Source organism: Coffea arabica, chromosome 5e (assembly GCF_036785885.1).
Source record: "Coffea arabica cultivar ET-39 chromosome 5e, Coffea Arabica ET-39 HiFi, whole genome shotgun sequence".
Taxonomy (NCBI): Eukaryota; Viridiplantae; Streptophyta; class Magnoliopsida; order Gentianales; family Rubiaceae; genus Coffea; species Coffea arabica.
The window spans coordinates 39897501-39923004 of record NC_092318.1 but is presented as its reverse complement, the minus strand read 5'-3'; the positions used below and the strand labels follow the sequence as shown (position 1 = coordinate 39923004).

The following is a 25504-nucleotide window of genomic DNA, read 5'->3' as shown; positions in this document are numbered from 1 at the left end:
TTTAGGTGTCGCGACTAAAGAAACTCCTTTTGTGACAACTTATTGTCATCACTACAAAATGTTGTCACTAATAATTTTTTTTTTAGTGATCAGTGACGACAACAAAAAGTCGTCCGTAAATAGGCCAAGCAATAGTGATGATGTTCTTAATGTCGTCACTATTGTGTGTTCTAAACACTCCCGCGCTCTTGCTAAATCTTGGCGGGAATTTACTAGTGACGACTTAGAAAAGTCGTCACAAATGAGTTGGCTCCCATTAGAGGTTTGTGACGAGTTAGAAAGTCATCAATAAAGGATCCACTTTTGTGACAACTTTTTTTCGTCACAGAGAAAAGTTGTCACTGATGACCAATTTTCTTGTAGTGTCACTATTGTAGGGTTACACATTTGTGATTTTGATAGCTTGTTCCACGTAATTTCATATAATTTAATCAATATATAGCTAGTTTCATATCATGTTAATAGGTATGGGATAGTTATAGATACGGTTAATACATCAGCGATAGCATGTATCACATATATTTGAAAATTATGTCATAACTAACAAAAATAATGAATTCAATTAATCGGTTATTTTATTTGCATAAGTAGATAGGAATTCCATAACACTAAACATATTTGCTTGTCTATTTTTACTATTTGTATTGCATCTTGTTAGTGTAGATCTATTTGCTTTATTCGTAATAATCTAAATAATAGAGAAGCTCGAATAACACCGGTAGTTGACAATATTTCATGTGGGATCGACATCTAATATTCCCTGTATTCAATAAATGATTTGTATACTTACACAAAATGGGATCTTTAGACTTTTAAAATTTGGTGTGAAGTAAAAGCCTCGTCGAAGAACCAATTCACAGCAGAAGCTTTGCCGATGTTGTGGAGTAAATTGTTACAAAACATGTTTAGTTTTACTACTTCAACTATATATTCCAACTTGTTTTTGTCCAAAATATACAGCTCAAAGACTTGGGACCACGAATCATTGGTAGCATAATTTGTTACTTGAGGAGGAAACATTTGTTCTAGGCATTTGACTCCTGTTGAAGACTTCTACTATCCCGCACTATTTCAGATAATTCCCATCACAGTTTCTAGTTTAAGTTTATACCAAAGTATTATTTTAAACAATGACCCTATGATTCTTGCTCTGATACTATGATAAAGGAGACAACAATAGGGAAAATATAATTGACAGACTCAGTTAGGAAGCCATCTTTGCTACATATAAATGATAAAAGCCAACTTTGCTCAAGACATGTTGTCTATTTGAAAAAAAGAAAAAAGAAAAATTTCAAGTGCAACAACAACTTGCATTTTTCTTTCAAGCACATCCTTAAATCCTCAAGGTGCGAGAAGTCAATCACTGTGAAGAAGCTAATTTACAACACTAGTGGAGAAAGATACCTTCCTGGTAAATGAGTCATGCAACAAACACGACAACGTGGTGTTATTCCCAACCAGAGTTGGCCTATTTCTTCCTCTATCTGGGGTATGGTTCAGTAATTGTTGCCTCATTTACAGAGCTTGGAATTGAAATTCTTTCGGTATTAGATTGCTCAACTTCCACCTCTTCCACCATGCTTTCCGTTTCATGGCACCGGAAAACTGCTGGACGACGTGGAGTTGGTAGGGTAACAGAGCTATTATTGAGCATATTGACCACGGAAGCCACTGTAGGTCTTTTACTGACATATTCTTCAACACATAGTAAGCCTAATTGGATGCATTGAATGACTTCATTTTCGGCAAAAGAATCTCCAATACTTGAATCCAGAAAGGCTAAAGGTTCGCCACGTCTCCAATGCTTCCAAACCTTTTTGAAATAATTCAACTTATAAGGAGTTCAACATAAAAACTTCAATTTAATTTGCTCAACCATGCGTGTCACAAGCAATGCCACCTTTCCAATAGGCATCAGTAAATGCTCTACATTCAAAGTTTAACCACACAAAAGGTTTAAAATCGCAACCTTACTTTCCATCCTTTTATATGGTCTGTCAAATTAGTTAAAATGACTTGTAAAAAGAAAAGGAAGCAAAGGACGAATTTTGAACCACATAAAAACTATTCTTTACTAAAATTTTGAACCACTCTACTGTGTGTAACTACGAACAAAGCACGCATGATAAGGCCTAATGGCATCATGACGGTGTGTGAGGACTCGAAAATCTACTATTTTTAAAATCCCTAATTTTGGTTTAATTAATTATTTATTTGAATTTTTGCCACGAATAATATTTTCTAACCTTATTAGACCTAAGTACATGGTTTTATAGTTTCGTTATATTTTTAAAGCGTCTCATTTCAAGAATTTTTTTTCTTAAAAGCTTGATTAGTGAAAAGTGAAAATGTGTCTGAAAAACTTTAGCCAATTGGGAGTACAATAAGCTCAAAAATTTGAGACATATACAATGGTCCTAAAATAGGCAATTTTAGGTTTAAAAACTCAAGTGATAGTTAGTAGTACGATCGTTATAAGAATTTCTTGAAGGTTTCATTTTTTCGCGCCTAAATTGGAAATACGTGTTTTCACGTACGCGCTTAATTGAGGGATTTTGGACCATTATTTTGGGACAATTAAGAATGAATAATATTTATATGAATATAGGTGCCCTAGAGGTTTAGTGCACTAGTGCAACAAACTTAAGAGAAATCGAGCACAAAATGCGCGCGTAGGCGCACTATTTGCAATTGATTTTCTCCGCACTTAAACTATTAGACGATTAGCGTTCCTTATACGCCAAAGGGTCAGACCCATCAAGTCATTTCACCAAGCTCCATGGTCGGCTAGCAGCTGCAGAGAAACAACTGAAAACTTTTCCAACATTACCTCTACAAAACTCACTAAAATCACCACCAAACCTTCATAGATTCACACCAAACTTCACATACACTTAGCTCTTCACTTGGACAACACTTTGAGCTTCAAAAGGGAGGGGCTTTCACGGTTTCTTGGAGCTTCAAGGAGGGCCGAAATTCTGGTCTTAAGCACCAAGGAGGTATATAGTGATCTAACACTCTAAACTTAGTTTATAAGAGTAGGATTACACTTATGAGCTTGAATTTGCATATGGGTTGTGGTTATTGTTGGAAAAATTGGAAAAGTGGGCTCTATGAACTCCCAATCTTGAGTTGTTGCTGATTTTGTGCTTGATGATGTTTATAATGCTGGATTAGTGTTTAAATTAGTGGTTTGTTGATGGAAAATTGATGGAAACTCACGTTGGGTGCAAAGGCCAAATCTGACCATTTTGCCCCTGCTTTGTTCGGCCACTTTAATGCAGAAATTTGAGGATTTAATGGCTTGATTGTGTTGTTTACATGTTGTAGTAGTTGTGTAAAAATTTTCATTGAAAAATGTTGAGTTTTGGTTGGTCAAATGAATTTATTCCCAAAGCTAGTAATCTGGAAGCTGTTCACGTCATGGCCAGACCAGTATTCGTATTTCGTCCATAACTCCGTGTTCCGACGTTGAAATCAAGTGCGGCATTTGAAACTAGACATCCCCCTCTTTCCAACGGTATAAAATGCACGTTCTGGTTCCATGTGTGTGAACCGCACCACTCTTCTGAATTCAGCTGTTCTGTCTCTCTGTTCTGCTAGAATGAAATACAGAAGCTGTGACTTGAAACTCGATTTCGAGCTAGTTGTGTACCGAAATTCAAAATGATTTCTTCTGTGAAATTATAGCCCTATGAATCTATTTTCCAAAACTACCAACCATTCCCAATTCTGAGCTAAATTGAGTGAGTTATGATCAAAATACGACGACTGCCTCGTTTTTGAAAACTCTTAGATTTGGACAGATTAGATGTGAGACTTGTTGTGATCTTACTAAATGAATTTCTTGGTGCTAAACACCTACTAGATGTACCATGTAGGCTCCTTAGACTTTTCTTGCACAAATGAACCATGTTTGGAGGTTTCCTTAGCAGAATGTTTGGAAACGGGGAGAAATAGAGCTAAAGGCAGTTTTGCCTTAGTAATTTCAAAACTTTGGTTGATTGATTAACCACCTTACCGAAGGTATTTTTCCACGAAATTTGATAGAGAAATACCCTTCATATAGGAGTACCATACTAAAAAATTTGGTACCAATCCAAGTCCGTTCCGACACTTAACTAAAGGTCCAAAGTCGGAAATCCAAATCTGGAAAATTGTTTAACAGTCTTGAATTTTTCCCAACTTTGAGCTACCATATCTTGGTGCTCGAAACTCCGATTCTCGATCCGCTTGTTCTGTCCTAAACCTTACTTGCACCTCTAATTGAGCTATAAACTTCAAGGGCTGGTTTGCAACGGGTGAATTCTACCGAATTTCCAAAGTTAGCGAAAAATCAACCCCGGCTCAATCCTGGGTGATCTGGAACAGCAACTTTAAACTCATTTTTGAATACCTTCCATTTAGATTCATGGAACAGTGTCTTCTAAGAACATTTAGTACTTTCAAAAATGATTCCAACGGTACCAAGTTTATAAATTTTTGACTAGTAGAAAAGAAGTTATGATTTTTCAAAGATTTTACCAAAAATCGAAAATTCTGGAATTTCAAAAGAAATCCGCGCGGGAAGCATTTTTCTAGAATCCGGCCAGTTTCTGGCCGGATAGGCGGCCGGATTGTAGTTGGGATTTGAAAAAAATGAGGATGGCTACTGCCTCCAATCCGGCCGGATTGTGACGTGGCCAGCCCACTTACGATTTCGATCGTTCGTTTTCCAATCATTTCGCTTGTACTCGTTTCCAACCAATGATTCTAAGGATAATAATCCAATTTTTCGCGAGTCTTGCACCTTTTTACGAATCCAACTTCAAAGACAAACTCAAACGAAATTTTCTAGAATATTTCTGAACCCTACTCATGTTCAATCTTTCTCGCCACTTGGGGACTTATAGAAATTGTCTACTATTCGATGTTCAGGCACGCACGAGGACCTCCAAGAGGACCCTACCGTGAAAGTTTGAACTCTCAATCCAACCTACTTGCTTGCATATCTTGATGAGTGTCAAGTGTATGACTACTTGAACTCTATAGACTTGATTCATGCTTGACTTACCTGATTACATGCTTAGCCTATTTGGTTTGGAAAAAAAAATATGGAGTTGAGTGTATACTTAATCACACTCGTTCTCATTTGAAACAAATGACTCATGTCTAACATGCTTTGCCTGGTTTACATGACCTGAAATACATGTTTAAACCTGTCAAATGCTTGAATACATGACATAGTATGCCATGACTGCATACGTCGTTGGAATGAATCTCCTCGACACTTACATGATACATGGGGGACGCCCAAACTCATAGGCCGACCTTGGAACTCGAGCCGGCATGGGATTGGTCGGGAACCTCGATGAGCCATGAGATTCACATGATAAGCTTGATCTATTGAGAGATCTCGCTTGGCATACTCATGAAGTATCGCCTTATAAATGTCGTGCGGGTCCGAAGCGGTGTATGGTGGACGGATGAGAAGTAAGTGGTGAACTACGGATATGATAATATCAACCCGGTTGACGGAGAGTCATCACGGGAAGATATACGAATGACATGGGCAAAATGTGGAACTTAGCTCCTGAAAGCTACCATATCCTTGAATTGTTTCTGGTTACATTTTTGTTGGCGTTATTAATTACTTGCAAGCTATTACTTGAATTGTTATTTGGACTTGTTACCTAAACTATGTGCCTGCATGTGTGTTCTTGGCCTCACGAGCGTTTTTGCTCACCCTGTAGATTTGTTTTCCTTAACAGGATTGAACTTGGCGAGGTATTGAAGAACTCTTCCTGATACGCTTTTGTTTAGGGTTTCTATTACTCTTGGCTATGTCATGACTTTTGGGTTGTATTTTCGAAATCTGAATATAACTTTTGGGGCATGATGTATATTTGGAATTTATGATGGTTGTTGAACACCCGATGTGCGGGTTGGATAAGGGATGACTTTTATTAAACTTGAACGCTTTCGCATTTATTGTATCTAAGTTATTGACTCGTATTGTGTGGTCCGGTAATAAGGTTGAATGGAATTACTTGAGTCCTGGCGAGAGTTAGTCAGGCGTCCCGTGGATACCCTTTGATTCACCTTATGGAGAAGTGGGGGCGTCACACGGTGAAGATTCGCATTGGACATCTAAATATTTCCATTAGGGGTGCCAAGTTCAAATCCATGACTGCAATTGTGCAAAACCACAGAAAAATAATAAAAACAGTAGTAAAGGTTTTGCAATTCGCACTTACATAGCTTACGAGGTCTTCAGAATCTTCAGATTGTTGGAAACTACTATTTTTCTTGCCTGTAACCATTTCTAAAATAACAACCCCAAAACTGAATACATCTGACTTTATCGAAAACTGGCCCCGTCTCATATATTTAGGAGCCATGTAACCACTGCAAGCCACAATGATTGTTATAAACAGTACTAACATAAATGCAATGAGGCATTGAAATGGAAGTGTAGATAATTTTCTATAAAGATTCAAAGTCATAAAAAGATAGTATGGGCACAAAACTTACAATGTCCCAGCAATTCTATTTGTGTTTCCTTCAGATTGATCAACTCCACAAATCTTTGCCATGCCAAAATCTGCGATCTTTGGGCTCATATTTCCATCCAACAATATATTGCTTGCTTTGAGGTCACGATGAACAATTCTAAGACGAGAATCCTCGTGCAGATAAAGAAGTCCTTTTGCTATACCTCCTATGATATTGTAACGTCTTGACCAATTCAATGATCGCTTATTTTCTGGATCTACACAAATTTCAACACATTTGTGTTAGCATTGAGAATTACTACATCAATAGTTCCAGAAAGCGCAATCAAATAGGTAAATTACACTTTTGTTTCTTAAACTATGGACACGATCCTACTTTAGTTCTTAAAACTTCAATTTCGGGCAGTCAATCCTCGAAGTGTCCAATTGGTAATACTTTAGTATAATTATTTATGGAATTCTCAAAGTAAATGGAATATTTCGTCCTACTTTGATTAATACTTGCCTAATATTCCATTAGTTTTGATGATTGTATTAGCGATTGTACTAAAGTGTTACAAATCTGATATGTTAGGGATAAAGTTTCTAAAATTAAAGTTTAAAAACTAAAGTTAGAAAGCATCTATGGTTTAAGGATCAAACAAGTGGAATTCACCCCAATTAAACATTTGTCTACTAGCAATTTGTTATCTGTCATTTCCATAACATGGTCGAATCAAGTGAAATAGAACAAGATCAAATGGAACAACAAAATTACCACAAGTATATCTAGTTTCAAACTCACCAAAGAGGAAGTAGTCAAGGCTTTTGTTGGGGACAAATTCATAGATGAGTATCCTTTCTTCCCCTTCCAAGCAAAATCCCAATAGTCGAACTAGATTCCTATGTTGAAGCTTTGCGACTACTAGAATTTCATTTTTAAATTCTTCTGCACCTTGCCCTGAGCTCCTTGATAGCCTCTTAACCGCTACTTCTTGTCCATTACCAAGTACACCCTGAGTGAACAGGCATATTAGAATTTGATTAAAAGGTTAAACGTGTAGATATTCAAAGTCACAAAAGCAAATTAAATATTTCATGCAGAGACCTTGTATACACGACCAAATCCACCTTCGCCAATTTTGTTATCCACAGAGAAGTTATTTGTGGCAATTTGAATTTCAGTTAAGCTATACTGTAAAGATTCGGCCATTGAGATTTCAGCAACTCCATCTGTTGCCCCTTTAGAACTTGATATGCCCGATCAACCTGCAAAACAAAAGACAAAGAAAGAGAAGTAAAGTAATTTTGACTAGGTGAGACGCGGACTAGGTCGCTCTCTTAAGACGATTCACGCCCCTCTCGAGATTATGCCCGGTGTAGGAGGTTGATGACACGTCGCCTCTGGGATACAACAGCCCAGCCTATGCTGTTGCTTCTACTAAATCTACACAATTTAGAGAAACTAAAGCTCTTCTCAACACCTAACTAATGCCCAATAGAAGTGAGAGGAAGATAGTTTTTTGAGATAGCAAGGAAAGTGTCTAAAACTTGGTTGATAGTGGCCTCTATTTATAGGCTAGAATTTTAGGAGTATTAAAATACCACCATTAAATGGAATAAATGTGTCATATTTTTCAGTTACAAAATTTGAAAAGGTCTAAGCCATTGTATAATAGTCAAAATTTAATAAATCAATTCTTAAAACCTAATCATCACATAGGTTACAAAAACAAGACATAAATCTCATAAGTTACATTTTTAATGGTGATCTTGTAACTGAAAATTCATTTCAAAATTTGTAACTCATAAGTTACATTTTTAATGGTCATTTTGTAACTGAAAATTCATTTCAAAATTTGTAACTCATTGTATTTGAATTCAAAATAAGCATGTGAATGAATTCAAAATAATAATGATCTTTTTTATTAAAATATCCAACACCATCTACACCAGAAATAAGCAAATGCACTTGTTTTATTTGTTCATACACTTCTGAAGTGCCCGCAATATTAATCAATAAACTTTACCAGTTGGTATCAGGCCCATCGCAACATAACTCCTCCGCGATCTTCTTTTCAGGAAAACCATAGCAATGATTAATAGCACAATAGCAACCCCAATCAGTGAGATATCAATTAAAGCTGCTTGTGAGACGCTTCGCCCTTTGCCTGGATGAAAGGAAGCTTAATTTAGCTTCAAAAGTCAGCTTATAGGAGATCAAGTTTGATGAACTTCGGGTTAGTGTCACTCCGAGATATCCTATATATTACATAGAAGGAAAGCTATGCAAAAACACGTTATTCGAAAAAATACTCTTTCAAACATTCTTTTAAAAGTGTTTCACCACCTTTTTGTGACGGATATTTCATGTCGATGGTAAACAAAAAAAAAAAAAAGTTTTTAACAATCACGTTTCAATAATAACGTACTAACTGTCGAGGAGGTCAAATTCTAGTGGTTAATGATTTTTTTCTAATTCTAATGATTAAAGTTGAGATTTCAAGATTTATAGATCTTGCGTTTTGATCTCTCATTTTCTCTCCTTGCTTTGGTGCTTCTTAAATCCTACCTTTCTTTTACAAGAAAAAAATAGAGATTCAAAAAGATCCCCCTTCTTGACTTCCTTTCTATTTCTTAAATCCCACCTCTCTGTTGCATAAAAAATAAAAATGAAAACCCTAACATACTAACTATTTTTATTATGGTTTAATAAAATTAAACTCTCCTGCAGTTTCAAAAATTTAGAAACTTAGCTCTGTGTTTGGACCACTTGTAAATGAGGCTGTCAAGACCCAACCATTAGATATAATCAAATGACAAAAATGCCCTATTTTAAAAGATTGAAAATAGAAACCAGACGAATGGGACAGCAATTTTAGGCCCAAGAACTTCTAGTAAAATGAGCCGAAGATAATTAATTACTAAATTTAGAAAAGCAAGAAGTCAAATTACCAAAAAGGTGTTTTCTTCCAGAAAAAAAAAGTATCAAAATAGAACAAGATAAAGGGAAAAAGAGTAGAGAACAAATATTAAGATAATGAAAAGGAAGATGCACCATTACTAGAAGAAAGAAATATAAGATAACAAACCAACGGTGTGGAGAAAGTGAAATAAAACGACGAAAGATGAAAAAGAAGAAAGCGCCCTCTTCCTCTCAAACCTTATTTTTATTTTTTATTTAAACTCAAACAAGTAGACAGCAGAGCTCTTCGTTCACCATTGACTATATAAGAACTCCCATCGCTACTAGCACCCCTTGTTCCGACGTACTAACTCCATTTCAGGTCTATTACAACTGCCACCACGACCATCATTAGCACCACCTCATTTTAATGTATCTACTCCTATTCGATTCCCTTGAGATCTCGTATTACCAAGTCATTCTCGCCATTCTAACTTTTACCTTGCTTCGTACTCATACATACATGCCCTATGCATAAATACATGCATACATGAAGGAAATTAAAAAAAAATACAATCTAACGTTTTGTGATGAAATACAATCTAACATTTTGACAAAAAAAAATGAAGGAAATTAAACCAAGTTATCTTAGTATTGAGTTTTCTAATTCTTTTAGTTTCTTATTTTGGTGTCTTGTTTATTTAGTTTCCATATTAGTTTAGAAAATCTTAAGTCAATTCCAAATAAATTTCGGTTTGCAATTGTGTTTGTTTAACAAGTTTGGTAGTCTATAAATGCTACTAGTCTAGTACATTGTTATTAGAAGAGAGCTTTGAGTTGAGATGAATCTTGAGAGTGGCTTTGAAGGAAAATCTCATAGTTGATATTTATGAGTTGTCATAAATGAAAGGTTATGACTTGATATTGTTATTATTAGGTTTTGTGTTAATAAATTGTTAAGTATTTGTTTATTTATTCTTCTTTTTTTCCACATATTTTTATATGTGTTAAAGAATGAAACGCAATGTAGATTTTGAAAACTTAATGTACAGCATAGTTTGATAGTCTAAAATTGTGCGCTAAACGGCTAAAGCCCAGTCAATGTTCAGATGGGTCGTGTTAAGTAAAGTTTGCAACTTTCTGGAGATTGTACTCTAGAGGCCCTACGGTGACTAGTGAGGTAAATATTGCATCAGTTGAGTAATGTGATAAATTAATTGGTTAGATGGCAAGTCAAGTAGATGAGTTATTTGGTTAGTTTTTGCAGCTTGGACTCTAGAGGCCCTATGGTGACAAGTGAGGCAAATATTGTATCTATTGAGTAATGTGCTAAATTAATTAATCAGATGGCAAGTCAAGTAAATAAGTTAGTTAGCAAGTGACTCATCTAGAATCCTATTTATGTACTCCAGTGATTCTAGAATGATATACTTACCCAATAGCATCTATACCCCGTAACAATCAATCTGCACAATGACTACGTCCCTTGAGGTTTGAAAAAATGACTATCATCCTCTTTGATATGAAATTTGTATAACAAGCACTTCCTCACCATCAAAAATCTAGCATCCGTTTTCCTCCTGTCCATTAAGAATGTGTGTGGAAATATCAAATTGCCATTATCATTATTATATATACTGCCAGTGTATACAGTATCATTATTAAATATATAACACGTGCCATCCATCCAATTGTAATAATGTATACACTGGTAATATCTATAAGATTCACTCTTGTAGATATTGTAACATAGAATTTTCCCAGTTTTTATGTTTTATTCTTGCCCTTTGAGGAATTCTAACAAAAAGAGCTACTGCCAAGAAAAATCATAAAATTCATGGAACATCGATCTCTTCATCACCACCATTTCTTATCTCCACCGCCTCCAAATCCCCAAATCCAAAACCTACGTGTTGAATTCAAAGCCAACATTTGAATTCAAAGCCAACATTATTGACTATCTCAAGCCAACAATTGTTGATTTGTTTGGCAAAATTTTCTTATCCCACATCAGTGGTTTGGCTTTGAAGGGAGGTGATTGTTAGCTATAAATAAGCAATCCTTCTCCTCAATTCAATTGTACCAAAAACAAAAGAATTATCCAAAAAGGATTTTGTAATTCTTTTGTAATTATTTCTTCTCCTAAATTATAAGAGCAGGCTGCTTGAATGGTGTTCAGAGAGTAAGCAAAATTGGCCGAGCTCCATTATCAATTTTCGGGTGCGTTCTTTCCTTATCTCTTTTTATTTATTCCGCATTTGTTTAGTAGTTTCTTTTCTATTGTAGTATAGTATTCAATATATATTTGTCGGGTTTATTTGTAATGTTTTATACGATTCATTTGGGTGTATTTTATTATTCGTGTGTACGTATTATTTATGAATACACGGGTCTAGTTATGATAATATATCGTGTACGTAAATTCTGTCTAGAAGACTGGATTTTAAGTGGGACCACTTGTGACCTCTCCAGTTTTTTCTGGAAATTTACTTGGAATGGTAATTCTGTCTAAGAAGATTGTTTTAACGATCTTTCCTGGGAATTACTGAATCGGTTTAATCACTAGTTGAATCAGTTGAGTGGGAAATTACCCGGTTTCCCTAACAAGTGGTATCAAAGTCGAAGGTTCATCCTTTGGCCTGTTTGTAATTATTTATATTGAATACTATTATTTGAGTCTGTAATGGCATCAGACAATTCCACGTCAAGAATTATATCTGGGGCATCGGCTTCCTCGTCAACATGGTCGAGAATTCCAATGTCAAGTTTGAAGTTGGCGGTGGAGACATTTGACGGTACTGGCCATTTCAGCATGTGGCAAGGTGAGGTCATGGATTTCCTTTTTCAACAGGGTCTTGACATTGCCATTGAAGAAAAGAAACCAGATGACATAGAAGAGAAGGAGTGGAGTACCATAAATCGGTTGGCATGCGGAACTATTTGATTGTGTTTGTCCAGAGAGCAAAAATATGCTTTCAAGAACGAGACTTATGCATGAAAATTGTGGAGGGCATTGGAGGAGAAATTTCTGAAGAAGAGTGGTCAGAATAAACTCCTAATGAAGAAAAGATTGTTCCGATTCGATTACCAACCAGGTACTACTTTGAATGAACACATCACTATGTTTAATCAGTTAGTAGCAGACCTGTTAAATTTAGATGTAAATTTTGAAGATGAAGATTTGGCTTTGATATTGTTGTCATCCCTTCCTGATGAATTTGAACATTTGGAAACTACGTTACTTCATGGGAAGGAAAATATGCCTTTAGATGCTGTATGTTCTGCTTTGTATAGTCATGAATTGAGAAAGTAGGATAAAATGAAGAATAAAGTAGCTACAGCAAATGAAGTGTTAGTGGCAAAGAGGTCGTCAACAAAGCCAATCAAAGGGGAGAAGAGGAAGGTCCAAATCGAAAAGCAGAGTTGCCAAAGATGAGTGTGCTTTCTGTCGTGAGAAAGGGCATTGGAAGAAAGACTGTCCAAAGTTGAAGAAAAAAGGGAAAGCTCCATAAGACGTAAATGTTGCAGAATGCAAAAGTGATGCGGAATCAGATTTCTCTTTGGCGGTATCACCTGTAACATCCCATCCAGATGAGTGGATTTTGGATTCAACTTGTACCTATCATATGTCTTCTATGCGGGAGTGGTTCTTTGAATTTGAAGAACTTGATGGTGGAGTTGTGTACATGGGAAATGACAATCCATGTAAAACAATTGGGATAGGTTCAATCGAACTGCGTAACCATGATGGATCTACCAGAATCCTGAAGGGTGTTCGGTACGTGTCAAATTTGAAAAGGAATCTCATCTCTTTGGGACTTTTGGAGTCAAAAGGCCTGGAAGTAAAGATGCGAGATAGAATTTTTAAAGTAACTTCGGGAGTACTTGTGATGTTGAAAGGTGTGAGGAAGAATAATCTGTATTACTACCAAGGTAGTACAGTTGTTGGGACAGTAGCAGCAGCAACATCTTCCAGTAGCAAGAAGGATGCAGAGGCAACAAAGTTGTGGCACATGCGATTGGGACATGCTGGTGAAAAATCCTTGCAAAATCTTGCCAAACAAGGATTATTGAAAGGTACGAAAGTTTGCAAATTAGAATTTTGTGAGCATTGTGTTCTGGAAAAACAAAGAAGAGTGAAATTTGGCACTGGTATCCATAATACCAAGGGTATTTTGGATTATGTGCACTCAGATGTGTGGGGACCTGCCAAAACTCCATCCCTTGGTGGCAAGTATTATTTTGTCACTTTTATTGATGATTTTTCCAGAAGAGTTTGGGTGTTTACTATGAAGAGCAAGGATGAGGTGTTAGGGATTTTCCTTAAATAGAAAGTTCAGGTTGAAAACTAGACGGGAAGAAAGATCAAGATCCTTCGAACAGACAATGGTGGAGAATACAAGAGTGATCCCTTCCAGAAGATATGCCAAGAATGTGGCATAGTTCGGCACTTCACAGTTAGAAAAACACCGCAGCAGAATGGGGTGTCAGAGCGTATAAACAAGAAACTAGTGGAGAAAGTACGTTGCATGCTGTCCAATGCTAGGTTAGGCAGAAAGTTTTGGGCTGAGGCTGTGACATACGCTCAACATCTCGTCAATCGCTTGCCATCATCTACAATTGGTAGCAAGACTCCATTAGAGGTATGGTCTGGAAAACCTGCAACAGATTATAATTCTTTGCGTATTTTTTGTTCTAGTGCATATTATCATGTAAATGAATTAAAATTGGATCCATGTGCAAAGAAAGCTCTCTTTATGGGCCTTAATGCTGGAGTTAAGAGATATCGGTTGTGGTGTCTAGAAACAAAGAAAATCATTTTCAGCAGGGATGTTACCTTTGACGAATCTGCCATGTTGAATAAGGTAATACAAGATGGAACCAGTGGTACTCCGCAACAGGTGGAGTGTACGCTGAAACAGGTGAAGTTTGAGCAAATAATGGTGAGTACAGCAAACAGCACCATCAGTGACTCTCCCATGGCAGAAGAGGAGTCAGATGAGGAAGAGGTTTCAACCCAAGAACCTCAACAGCAGTAAGAGTCAATTGCCGTCAATAGGGCAAGACGAGAAATTCATAAACCTACTCGTTTTGTTGACATGGTGGCCTATGCACTTCCAGTTATTGATGATGTTCCATCCACATTTTCTGAAGCAATTCGAAGTATAGAAAATGATAGATGGAAAGATGCTATGGAAAAAGAGATGCAATCTCTTCAGAAGAACAAGACGTGGAAGTTGACACAACTACCGAAGGGCAAGAAGGCAATTGGATGCAAATGGATATTTGCAAAGAAAGAAGGATTTCCTGACAAGATTGATGTTCGCTACAAGGCAAGATTGGTGGCTAAAGGCTACGCTCGAAAGGAGGGAGTTGATTATAATGAGGTATTTTCTCCTGTTGTTAAACATTCCTCTATTAGAATTTTGTTGGCCTTGGTAGCGCAGTTGAATTTAGAGTTAGATCAACTTGATGTGAAGACCGCGTTCCTTCACGGTGACTTGAAAGAGGAAATCTATATGTCTCAACCAGATGGATTTAAAGTTGCTGATAAAGAAAATTGGGTTTGTAAGTTGAGCAAATCGTTGTACGGATTGAAACAATCACCGAGACAATGGTACAAACGATTTGACCAGTTCATGATGGGCCAAAAGTACACAAGAAGCAAATACGATCACTGTGTGTATTTGCGCAAGTTACGAGATGATTTCTACATCTACTTACTCTTATACGTTGATGATATGCTGATAGCGTCAAAGAGCCAAGTTGAAATTGACAAAATGAAGGCTCAGTTGAGTAAAGAGTTCGAGATGAAGGATTTGGGAGAAGCTACGAAGATTCTCGGCATGGAGATAAGCAGGGATAGAACGAGAGGCAAGTTTTGTCTGACACAAAAGCAGTATTTGAAGAAAGTACTACAACGTTTTGGCATGAATGAAGATTCAAAACCTGTAAGTACTCCACTTGCTCCTCATTTGAAACTTAATAGCCTATTATCTCCAAAAACAGATGAAGAGCGAGCATACATGGCGAAAGTCTCGTATGCTAATGCAGTTGGTAACTTGATGTATGCAATGGTGTGTACGAGACCCAACATTTCACAGGCAGTTGGTGTGGTAAGCTGATTTATGCATGATCCGGGCAAGGGTCATTGGCAAGCTGTGAAATGGATTGTATGGTATATCCAAAATACTGTAGATATTGGATTAGTATTTGAGCAGGATAAATCACTTTGTCAATGTGTAGTTGGATATTGTGACTCTGACTATGCAGGTGATTTGGATAAGCGACGTTCTACAACTAGCTACTTGTTCACATTTGCTAAGGCGTCAGTTAGTTGGAAGTCTATTTTGTAGTCAACGATGGCTTTGTCTACAACGGAGGCAGAGTATATGGCGATTACAGAAGCTGTAAAGGAGGCAATTTGGCTTCAAGGATTACTTGAAGACTTGGGAGTTGGTCAAAAACACATTGACGTGTTTTGTGACAATCAGAGTGCTATTCACTTAGCAAAGAACCAGGTCTTACACACAAGAACGAAGCGCATTGATGTTAGCTATCACTTTGTGTGGGAAATTCTCGAAGAAGAGGAGATTTTTCTCCAGAAGTTTCGGACTACGGAGAATCCTGCAGATATGCTGACCAAGGTGGTTACAAGGTCCAAGTTTGAACATTGTTTAGACTTGGTCAATATCCTGCATATTTGAGTTGGCACCTGAGGGCGCAAATTTGGAAGCACCACAAGAATCGCTTGTTATTTTTGGGTGAGAAGATTTGTATTTTTGGATAGGATTAGAAATTATGTCAAGGTGGAGATTTATTGAATTCAAAGCCAACATTATTGACTATCTCAAGCCAATAATTGTTGATTTGTTTGGCAAAATTTTCTTATTCCACATCGGTGGTTTGGCTTTGAAGGGAGATGATTGTTAGCTATAAATAACCACTCCTTCTCCTCAATTCAATTGTACAAAAAACAAAAGAATTACCCAAAAATAATTTTGTAATTCTTTTGTAATTATTTCTTCTCCTAAATTATTAGAGCAGGCTGCTTGAATGGTGTTCGGAGAGTAGGCAAAATTGGCCGAACTCCGTTATCAATTTTCGGGTACGTTCTTTCCTTATCTCTTTTTATTTATTCCGCATTTGTTTAGTAGTTTCTTTTCTATTATAGTATAGTATTCAATATATATTTGTCGGGTTTATTTGTAGTGTTTTATACGATTCATTTGGGTGTATTTTATTATTCGTGTGTACGTATTATTTACGTATACACGAGTCTAGTTGTGATAATACACCGTGCACGTAAATTCTGTCTAGGAGACTGGGTTTCAAGTGGGACCGCTTGTGACCCCTCCAGCCTTTCCTGAAAATTTATTTGGAATGGTAATTCTGTCTAAGGAGATTGTTTTAACGATCTTTCCTGGGAATTATTGAATCGGTTTAATCACTAGTTGAATCAGTTGAGTTGGAAATTACCCAGTTTCCCCGACACTACGGCCATTCTTTTTTTTTTTTTTTTTTGTAAAAATGATAGGATTGTATTTCTTGGTCAAAAGTATATACAAGCGAACACAAACTCAATTCTTTACAATGTCCATTTAACATAGTAGATTGGCCATTCAGATCATTAAAAGATGAGAGACACAAGAATCCCATTGAGAAGAATTGCATAAACCCTTCAGTAGCCATATGATTCATTGGCATATATCACCCTTCTTGCCCATAAAATTGCTAGGAAGTACTATCACATAACACGACTGTCCACCTTAAGTCTCTCTTCTCCATCTAGAACATCAAAGACAATGGTGGAATTTTATAGCGCAATTCTTATTGAGGAATTTGTGCTTGCATTGTTCATAAGGAGATAGATGACTTGGATATTTGGATACTTGAGTTTATGATGATATTCGAGTATAATGATTTGGAGGTTTGCGGATTTGGCTATCTTGGTTTGTGATTTAGAGTTTAATTGTGGATCACTCGGCTCATTTTTTGATGTTTGATAGCTAATTGGAGACGGCAAGGGTGGCTGCTGTGAATTAAGTTAGGGTTTTGGAAGCAAGAAAAGTGTGCATTTGATTGATTTTTTCCTTCTTATCCTGATTTAACTTGGAATTTTGGGGTGGGTTTAGTGATCCCAAGGGATGAGGAGCTAGTGATGGTGGAAGTTGGAAGTCGGGGCTCAAGGATTTAATGGGTAGATGTCAGGAACTCAGAAGTTAGCTATTGTCGTTTTATTCACAATACGTAGCGTTTGATGGGCGCAGGGCACAGATGCCAGAAACGGTGTCGTTCAACTAAGTGACAATTAGTAGTGAATAAAGACGGTTAAAGCTTAATTGCATAAATAACCCACCGGATGATTGTAATAGGCAGTTAGGATCTTATTTGTCTGAAACCAACAAATTCCAATTTTTCCCTCTTTCTGTTATTTCCCTCTCTCTCTCCCTCTACCTATCTTTCTCTCTTCCCTCTCGTTCTGTTAACTTTCCGGTGAATATTGAAGCCATTGTGGCGGTGCTAGCCCGGAGCCTGACAGTTGGTATCAGAGCAGCCGATCCTTGGCTGCTGAGGAAGAAGAACTGCCATGGCGGAAGGCACGAGATACCGATCCTTGGAGGATCAGCTGAAGAAACAGGAGAGTAAGCTCCAGGAATTGGCCGAATCCATGGCTGCTCTGCATACGTCGGCGCAGAATGAGCTACAGCAGAGACTCCATGAGGAAATGGAGAAGAGCAACTCGAGACTGGAGTCGGTGGTGGGGAATCTGGACCAGAAATTCTGCAAGTTGGAGCAAAAGTTCAACGCGTTAATGAAAGTGATGATGAAGGACAAGGGAGTCCAGGAGAACGAAGGAGGACCTTCCGAACCTCTTCTACCTACACCACCCTCGCATTTCCGACTGGCGACTCAGGCTGAAATGGCCGGCCATCAGCAGGAGTCCAGAGGTAGGATGTTCACTCCCAATTTACCTAGATTAGATTTGCCGATGTTTACAGCAGGAAATCCAAGGGAATGGCTTAGGAAATGTCATAAATATTTTTTGAACTACCACATACCTGCTTGCCAGAAAGTAGATTTAGTGGAGATGTTCTTAGAAGGTAAAGCCGATAATTGGTTCCAAGGGGTGAAATTAGCTAAACCTGGGCTAAATTGGGAAGAGTTTAGCGAGTTGCTATGTGAGCGTTTCTCTGGCAAGGGATCGCTTGACATCGTAGAAGAATTTAACAAGCTGCAACAAGTGGGGACAGTGGAGGAGTATGAGGAAAAATTTGAGGAATTAAAAACTCTGATGTTAACCAAGAACCCCAGATTAGATGAGTCCTATTTTGTTTCCAGCTTTATCAGTGGGTTAAAAGAGGAGATCAAGCCCATGGTAAAGATGTTTAGACCACAGACATTGACCAAAGCATTTGAAGTAGCAGAGTTGCAGGAGTATGCACTGGAGGTGCAATGTAAGCAGACCAAAAATTCTGGCAAGATTGCCATGGAGCCTAAGTTTGGGATGTACAAGGGGCAACCTGGTGGACAGAATCTACCTAATTCTTACAGGCTTCCTGCGATAACTCCTAACACTAGAAGGACTGAAGTTGCACACAAGGAGGTAGGAAGACTTTCAGCAGAAGAGCTACAGTACAGGCGCAAAAACAACCTGTGCTACAGGTGTGGAGAGAAGTTTGGGTTGGGACATCAGTGCAGGACAAGAGGTCTGAATTGCGTTAGTGTGGAAGAGGAAGAGGAGACTGATTTTGAGGATGCAGTGGGGGAACAGGATGAGTTTACTGGCAGAGTTGGGGAGACGGCTGAAGTATCACTGAATGCCTTGTCTGGTGCCATTCAGAGGAAGTCCATCATGCTAATTGGCAGTATAGGTGGCTTACCAATCAAAATACTAGTGGACACCGGGAGTTCTGACAGTTTCATCAACCATAGAATTGTTACCTTACTGCATTTACCTTATCAATCTGTGAATCCTTTTATTGTGACTTTAGCCAATGGGGCAGACATCACCAGTGGGACAGCCTGTCCTAAGGTAGCTTGGAGGATACAAGACTACCAATTTCAGTTTGACATGAAGATAATGGAACTAGGAGGTTGGGATATCATCCTGGGGGTTGACTGGATGTGTCAGTTCAGTCCAATCACCTTTGACTTCCACACTCTCAGTATCGCACTCAGTGATCGAGGGCAATTACTTCACCTCCAAGGGTTCATAAATCAACCTACGATGGAGCTGGTGAGGGGAAGGGACCTCAGATCCTTCATCCAAGAAAGAAAGAAAAGCTGTGCACACCTGCAGGCGAACTCCACCAAAGACCTTCAGAAGGACATCCCAGAGTTGGTGGAACAGGTTTTACAGCAGTTTCCACAGATATTTGCTACTCCAACGGGACTACCTCCAGAAAGGGAGCTGGATCACCAAATCCCTCTCAAACCAGGGGCAGAACCATTTAAACTCAAGCCTTACAGGTATCCCCACTCCCATAAAGCAGAGATTGAGAAGCAGGTTGCAGAAATGCTTACGAATGGAATTGTTAAACACAGTACTAGTCCTTTTGCTTCCCCTGTCTTGTTGGTTAAAAAAAAGATGGCACTTGGAGACTATGTATAGACTACAGGAAGCTCAATGAGGTGACTGTCAAGGATAGATTTCCCATCCCCAATATTGATGAATTGCTAGATGAGTTACATGGCACCAGATATATGTCTAAGTTGGACCTCAGGGCTGGGTACCATCAGTTGAGGGTTAAGGTAGCAGACACTCCCAAGACTGCTTTCCAAACACACCATGGGCACTTTGAATTTCTAGTAATGCCTTTTGGCCTAACAAACGCACCAGCCACATTTCAGGCTTTGATGAATAGGATTTTCCAGCCATTCCTGAGAAAATTTGTATTGGTATTTTTTGATGACATCTTGGTCTACAGTCCCACTCTAGAGTCACATGCACAACACCTAAAAATTGTATTCCAAATCTTAGCGGATAACCAGTTATACTGTAAAAAGTCAAAATGCTCTTTTGCTCAGACATCCATGGAGTATTTGGGGCATGTGATTTCTGAGGTTGGGGTCAACATGGACCCAGATAAGGTGGGATGTATCCTGTCTTGGCCCACTCCTAACTCAGTTAAGGAATTAAGGGGATTCTTGGGGCTGACTGGATATTACAGAAGATTTATAAAGGGGTATGGTGTGATTTGCAAGCCTTTAACTCAGCTACTGAAGAAGGAGAGTTTTGGGTGGAACCATCATGCTCAGATGGCTTTTGAAGACCTCAAAAGAGCCATGACCACAGCTCCAGTACTCAGTATGCCAGATTTTGAAATTCCTTTTGTCATAGAGACTGATGCTTGTGGAGTAGGGATTGGAGCAGTGTTAATGCAACATGGACACCCTATAGCTTTCCTCAGCAAAGCTCTATCCAGCCAGAACTTGGGGTTATCTGTTTATGAGAAGGAGCTATTTGCTCTGGTGCTAGCCGTGACCAAATGGAAACACTACTTGGTGGGCCATCATTTTGTCATCAAAACTGACCACCAAGCTCTCAAACACTTGCTGGAGCAGAAGCTCACGCACCCCCTGCAACATAAATGGCTCACCAAATTACTTGGACTGGACTACGAAATCTAGTACAAAAAAGGAGCTGACAATGGGGTGGCAGATGCGCTATCCAGGAGGAAGTTCGAAGGCCTTCAGGGGGACATAGCAGTAAATTGTACCATGTGTGCAATTTCCTCAGTCCAACCAACATGGATGCAGGAGTTGGTTGCAAGCTATGAGAGGGATAATGAAGCTCAGCAGAAGATAGCTCAGCTCCTGTTAGACCCCAATGCAGTATCAGACTATCACTTGGATAAGGGAATGCTCAAGTTTAAAGATAGACTATATGTGGGATCTGCTAATGGTATTCGTGGCAAGGTGATCAAGGCTCTACATGACTCAGCAGTAGGGGGGCATTCGGGCCAAAGGGGATGTCTACACAGGATACAAACTTTATTTTATTGGCCGGGACTCAAGCAGGATGTTGTCACTTTTGTCAGGTCTTGTGATGTATGCCAAAGGAACAAGCATGAGAATGTTCCCTATCCTGGACTTTTGCAACCTATCCCAGTTCCACAACAGGCATGGTCCCACATATCCATGGATTTCATTGAGCAGCTGCCCCTATCTCATGGTTGTGACACTATCTTGGTAGTGGTGGATCGACTGACAAAATTCAGTCACTTCATTCGTCTCACACATCCTTTCACTGCGCAACAGATAGCCCAGGTCTTCCTTGACCAGATTTATAGGCTTCATGGATTACCAGAATCTGTGATTTCAGATAGGGATAGAATTTTTGTTAGCAGGTTTTGGCAAGAGTTGTTCCATCTGTTGGGAGTTGGCCTGCATTATAGCTCATCCTACCATCCCCAGTCTGATGGTCAGAGTGAGCGCGTGAACCAATGCTTGGAAACATATCTTAGGTGTATGTGCAGTGAACACCCCTCTCAATGGAGTAGATGGCTACCCACAGCTGAGCTTTGGTACAACACCAACTTCCACACCAGCTTACAAATTACTCCATTTGAGGCATTGTATGGATACAAGCCCAACCACATTCCATTGGGGCCTTTCCACGACAGTGTTATCCCAGCTGCAACTGACCTGGTGCAGGATAGGCTCCAGGTCATTTCGCTCATCAAGGAGAATTTGGCAAAGGCACAGAACCGCATGAAACTCTTTGCTGACAGACATAGGTCGGAACGTACACTCCAAGTGGGGGATTGGGTGTTTCTTAAACTACAACCTTATAGACAACAAACGGTGGCTCTTCGAAGGAGTTTGAAGCTCACAGCAAAATACTATGGACCTTTCCAGATCATTGCCAATGTAGGGGCAGTGGCCTATAGGTTGCGGTTACCTGATGGAACTAAGGTTCATCCAGTGTTTCATGTTTCGCTGTTAAAGAGAAGGATTGGAGATGCTCAGGGCACTGACCCTATGTTGCCTGCTTGGGACTCCTCTGACCAATGCTTACTTCAACCTGAGGCAGTCTTGAGAAGAAGAGCTATCAGGCGTAACTCTATAGTGGTCATCCAGTACTTAGTAAAGTGGGATCAGCTACCAGAATCCGAGGCCTCTTGGGAAGACAAGGACTTCATCGACAAACAGTTTCCAGCATTCCAAGCTTGAGGACAAGCTTTGCTTAAGGGGGAGGGATTGTCAGGAACTCAGAAGTTAGCTATTGTCGTTTTATTCACAATACGTAGCGTTTGATGGGCGCAGGGCACAGATGCCAGAAACGGTGTCGTTCAACTAAGTGACAATTAGTAGTGAATAAAGACGGTTAAAGCTTAATTGCATAAATAACCCACCTGATGATTGTAATAGGCAGTTAGGATCTTATTTGTCTGAAACCAACAAATTCCAATTTTTCCCTCTTTCTGTTATTTCCCTCTCTCTCTCCCTCTACCTATCTTTCTCTCTTCCCTCTCGTTCTGTTAACTTTCCGGTGACTATTGAAGCCATTGTGGCGGTGCTAGCCCGGAGCCTGACAGTAGACTAGCGTTTGGTGGAGATTGGTGGTGGCACCGAGTAGAAAGGGTTTCTTGCTGGCACTAAGGAGGGAGGTTGTTGGTAGGACTTCTTCTGGAATAGGGCTTTTAATGGAGATTGAGGATTGCTATGATATAACGTGATCTGGTGAAAGATGCCAAAAATGGAATCGCATAACATTTGCCATTTTTCCCTTTTTTTTTGTAAAAATGGATTATGGTGTTTCTTTTTATATTTAATGTTTTAGTTGTCATGATTTTTTAGGGTAAATTATTTATAATTCTCTTGTGATTTTACATAATGTTATATAACCCCCCCCCCTTTAAGGTTTCAAAATAGACACGTACCGTATGGTTTTATATAAAGGAAAAAATGAACAGAGTTCACCATCAGTTACACCTTTTATACTAATCACACTCTAAAAGTATGTGTGATAAAATCTTAATCTTCATGTAAGCCCCTTATGGTTTGTATAAATATTTATTTTATCCTCCTATGATTTTTGCATTTATCTAAGTAATCTCCCTATACTTTTATATAAGATAGTTAAGCTATCAATTGATTTAATATTTAAGTTAGGTTACCATTAGTATTTCAATTAACGATGTTATATAAGCTATTTTTCATCAAGTTTCCACATTATATAAAATTATTATGAGATGAAACGGGCATTTTAAAATATTATGAGAGTCATGTGGTAATAAACAAAATCACAAGGAGGTTATATATAATTTACCCTATTTTTCATTTGTTTAGTTTAAGGCATTTTAGTCCCAAAATGACGTATTTAACATCGTATGACATCGATTCAGACAAAGACGATGATTGCTTTTTTCTAACCTCACAGGGGGTGTAGTTGTTACTTGGTCAAACTACAAGGGGTGTACATGTAATTAACCCGTTGTAAATAGGACAATGTTCATACATTGACTGGTATTTCCGGACACTTGGCATGTCTTTTTGTTGACCAGGCAAGTTTAAGCTGTTAGTGGAGATTAATCGGTACGAACGGAAGGGGTTTCTTGTCATAAGGTTTATCAGCGCTCAGGATTGTTTAGTACCGTGGTCAAACTTTAAAATCTAATTTGTAATTTGGCCAAATGTCATGGGAGATAAATGCACGAAAAATCTTCCGTACTACCTTCTATTTCATTCGCTGTCTTATGTTTCGTTATATTGTCATGTATCCTTTATGAATATCCTACTTTAATCCTTTTTTTTTCTTAGAATTCCAGCAACCACCAACAATGTAAAAAAATTGTAATTGACTAAAAAGCCAAAATTTAATTAAAAATTAGATTTTTATGAATTTTCTAATATATTTTTTGTTTCTCTAGCAAATATTGGTTTTTAGTTGATATATTTTGATTTTTCATTAACCTATTAATCATCATTGGAACTCAAGAAAAATAAAAGGATTAAAATAGAATGGTGACGAATGGTACAAGGCAATACAATAAAAGGTGAGGCAGAAGTAGGAAAAAAGATCAATTGCGAGATAAATGTAATTAACCATTTGATTAGTGTGAATTTTAATAATTACTTTCACTATCGATGATTTAGTGCTTCACCCTCATGATCTCCTTATGCTTTTGAAAATATATCAGATTACTCCCTCTTATGCTTTCTAGTTAATTAGATTGCTTTTTTATTGGGTTAAGCCAAGTTGAAAGAGGATAATATGGTATTTGATTGATTTCATTGCTAACATTTGTTTTGTATATTTCTTCTTTATCAATTTTTATTTTGGACCTTTAACTATAAACGCACTTTCACTTTAGTCCTTAAATTTAAATTTTGGATGCTTTATTTCCTAAAATATGAAATTTATCCCACTATAATCCTTAAAGATTATTTTTGGCCTTGACAACTAGATTTGCCACAACACAGAAGAACTTAATGGCTCGACCTTACAATATCACGTGCAACTAAAGTAAGGTAAAATTGCAATTTGAAACCACAAGGCATTGCAAGGTAAAATGTTACACCAGAGAGGGGTAAAATTAAATTTATCTATGTCAATATCAGATTTCAAAGTAGCCAAAAAAATATTGCACTATAAACAAAATCTTTTACATTCATAAAATACATCCTCGATATTCTTCAATGTCTTTGTCTAAATTTGGGAAAATTAAAATGGATTCTTTTTTTTTAACTTTTTTTAGCAGAGAAGGAGTGAAATTGAAAAAGTAGGGAGGGAGAAGGAGAATTTAATCCCAGGACTTCGATGTCGCGAGGTTTTAACCTTAACCACTAGACCAAAATCATTTAAAAAAAGGTTAGAATAATAATTTCATTTTGAAAAAATTTGCAAATAAATACTATCCACATTATACATCATTAACCATTTTAATTATACACAACATTTAAATTTAGATTAACAAACTTTTGCTGTTTGATTAATCGTTAGAAAATTTTCCGTGATGTTAAAGTCTTGTATACTATTTAAATGTTTCTTGCAAATTGAATGCAAAAACTTTCTCAAATAGACTCTCTTTATGTATGTTGATCAACCAATCAAAACATAATAATAACACAATAATATGAGTTTTAAAACCATATATTAAATAACCGGCTAAAT

At 37.9% G+C, this 25504-nt stretch overlaps 1 protein-coding gene across 1 annotated transcript in view; it reads right to left on the bottom strand.

Moving 5' to 3' along the window:
• The window catches only part of LOC113687343 (cysteine-rich receptor-like protein kinase 25), a 133478-nt gene that overhangs the window by 106610 nt on the left and 1364 nt on the right, over positions 1–25504 (bottom strand). The window contains exons 2-6 of the mRNA XM_072049688.1: positions 8537–8647; positions 7585–7703; positions 7282–7492; positions 6517–6754; positions 6240–6390 (exon numbers count right to left, since the gene is read on the bottom strand). Coding sequence (XP_071905789.1) covers positions 6240–6390; positions 6517–6754; positions 7282–7492; positions 7585–7703; positions 8537–8647 — 830 coding nt within the window. The remainder of the gene's footprint in view (positions 1–6239; positions 6391–6516; positions 6755–7281; positions 7493–7584; positions 7704–8536; positions 8648–25504) is intronic.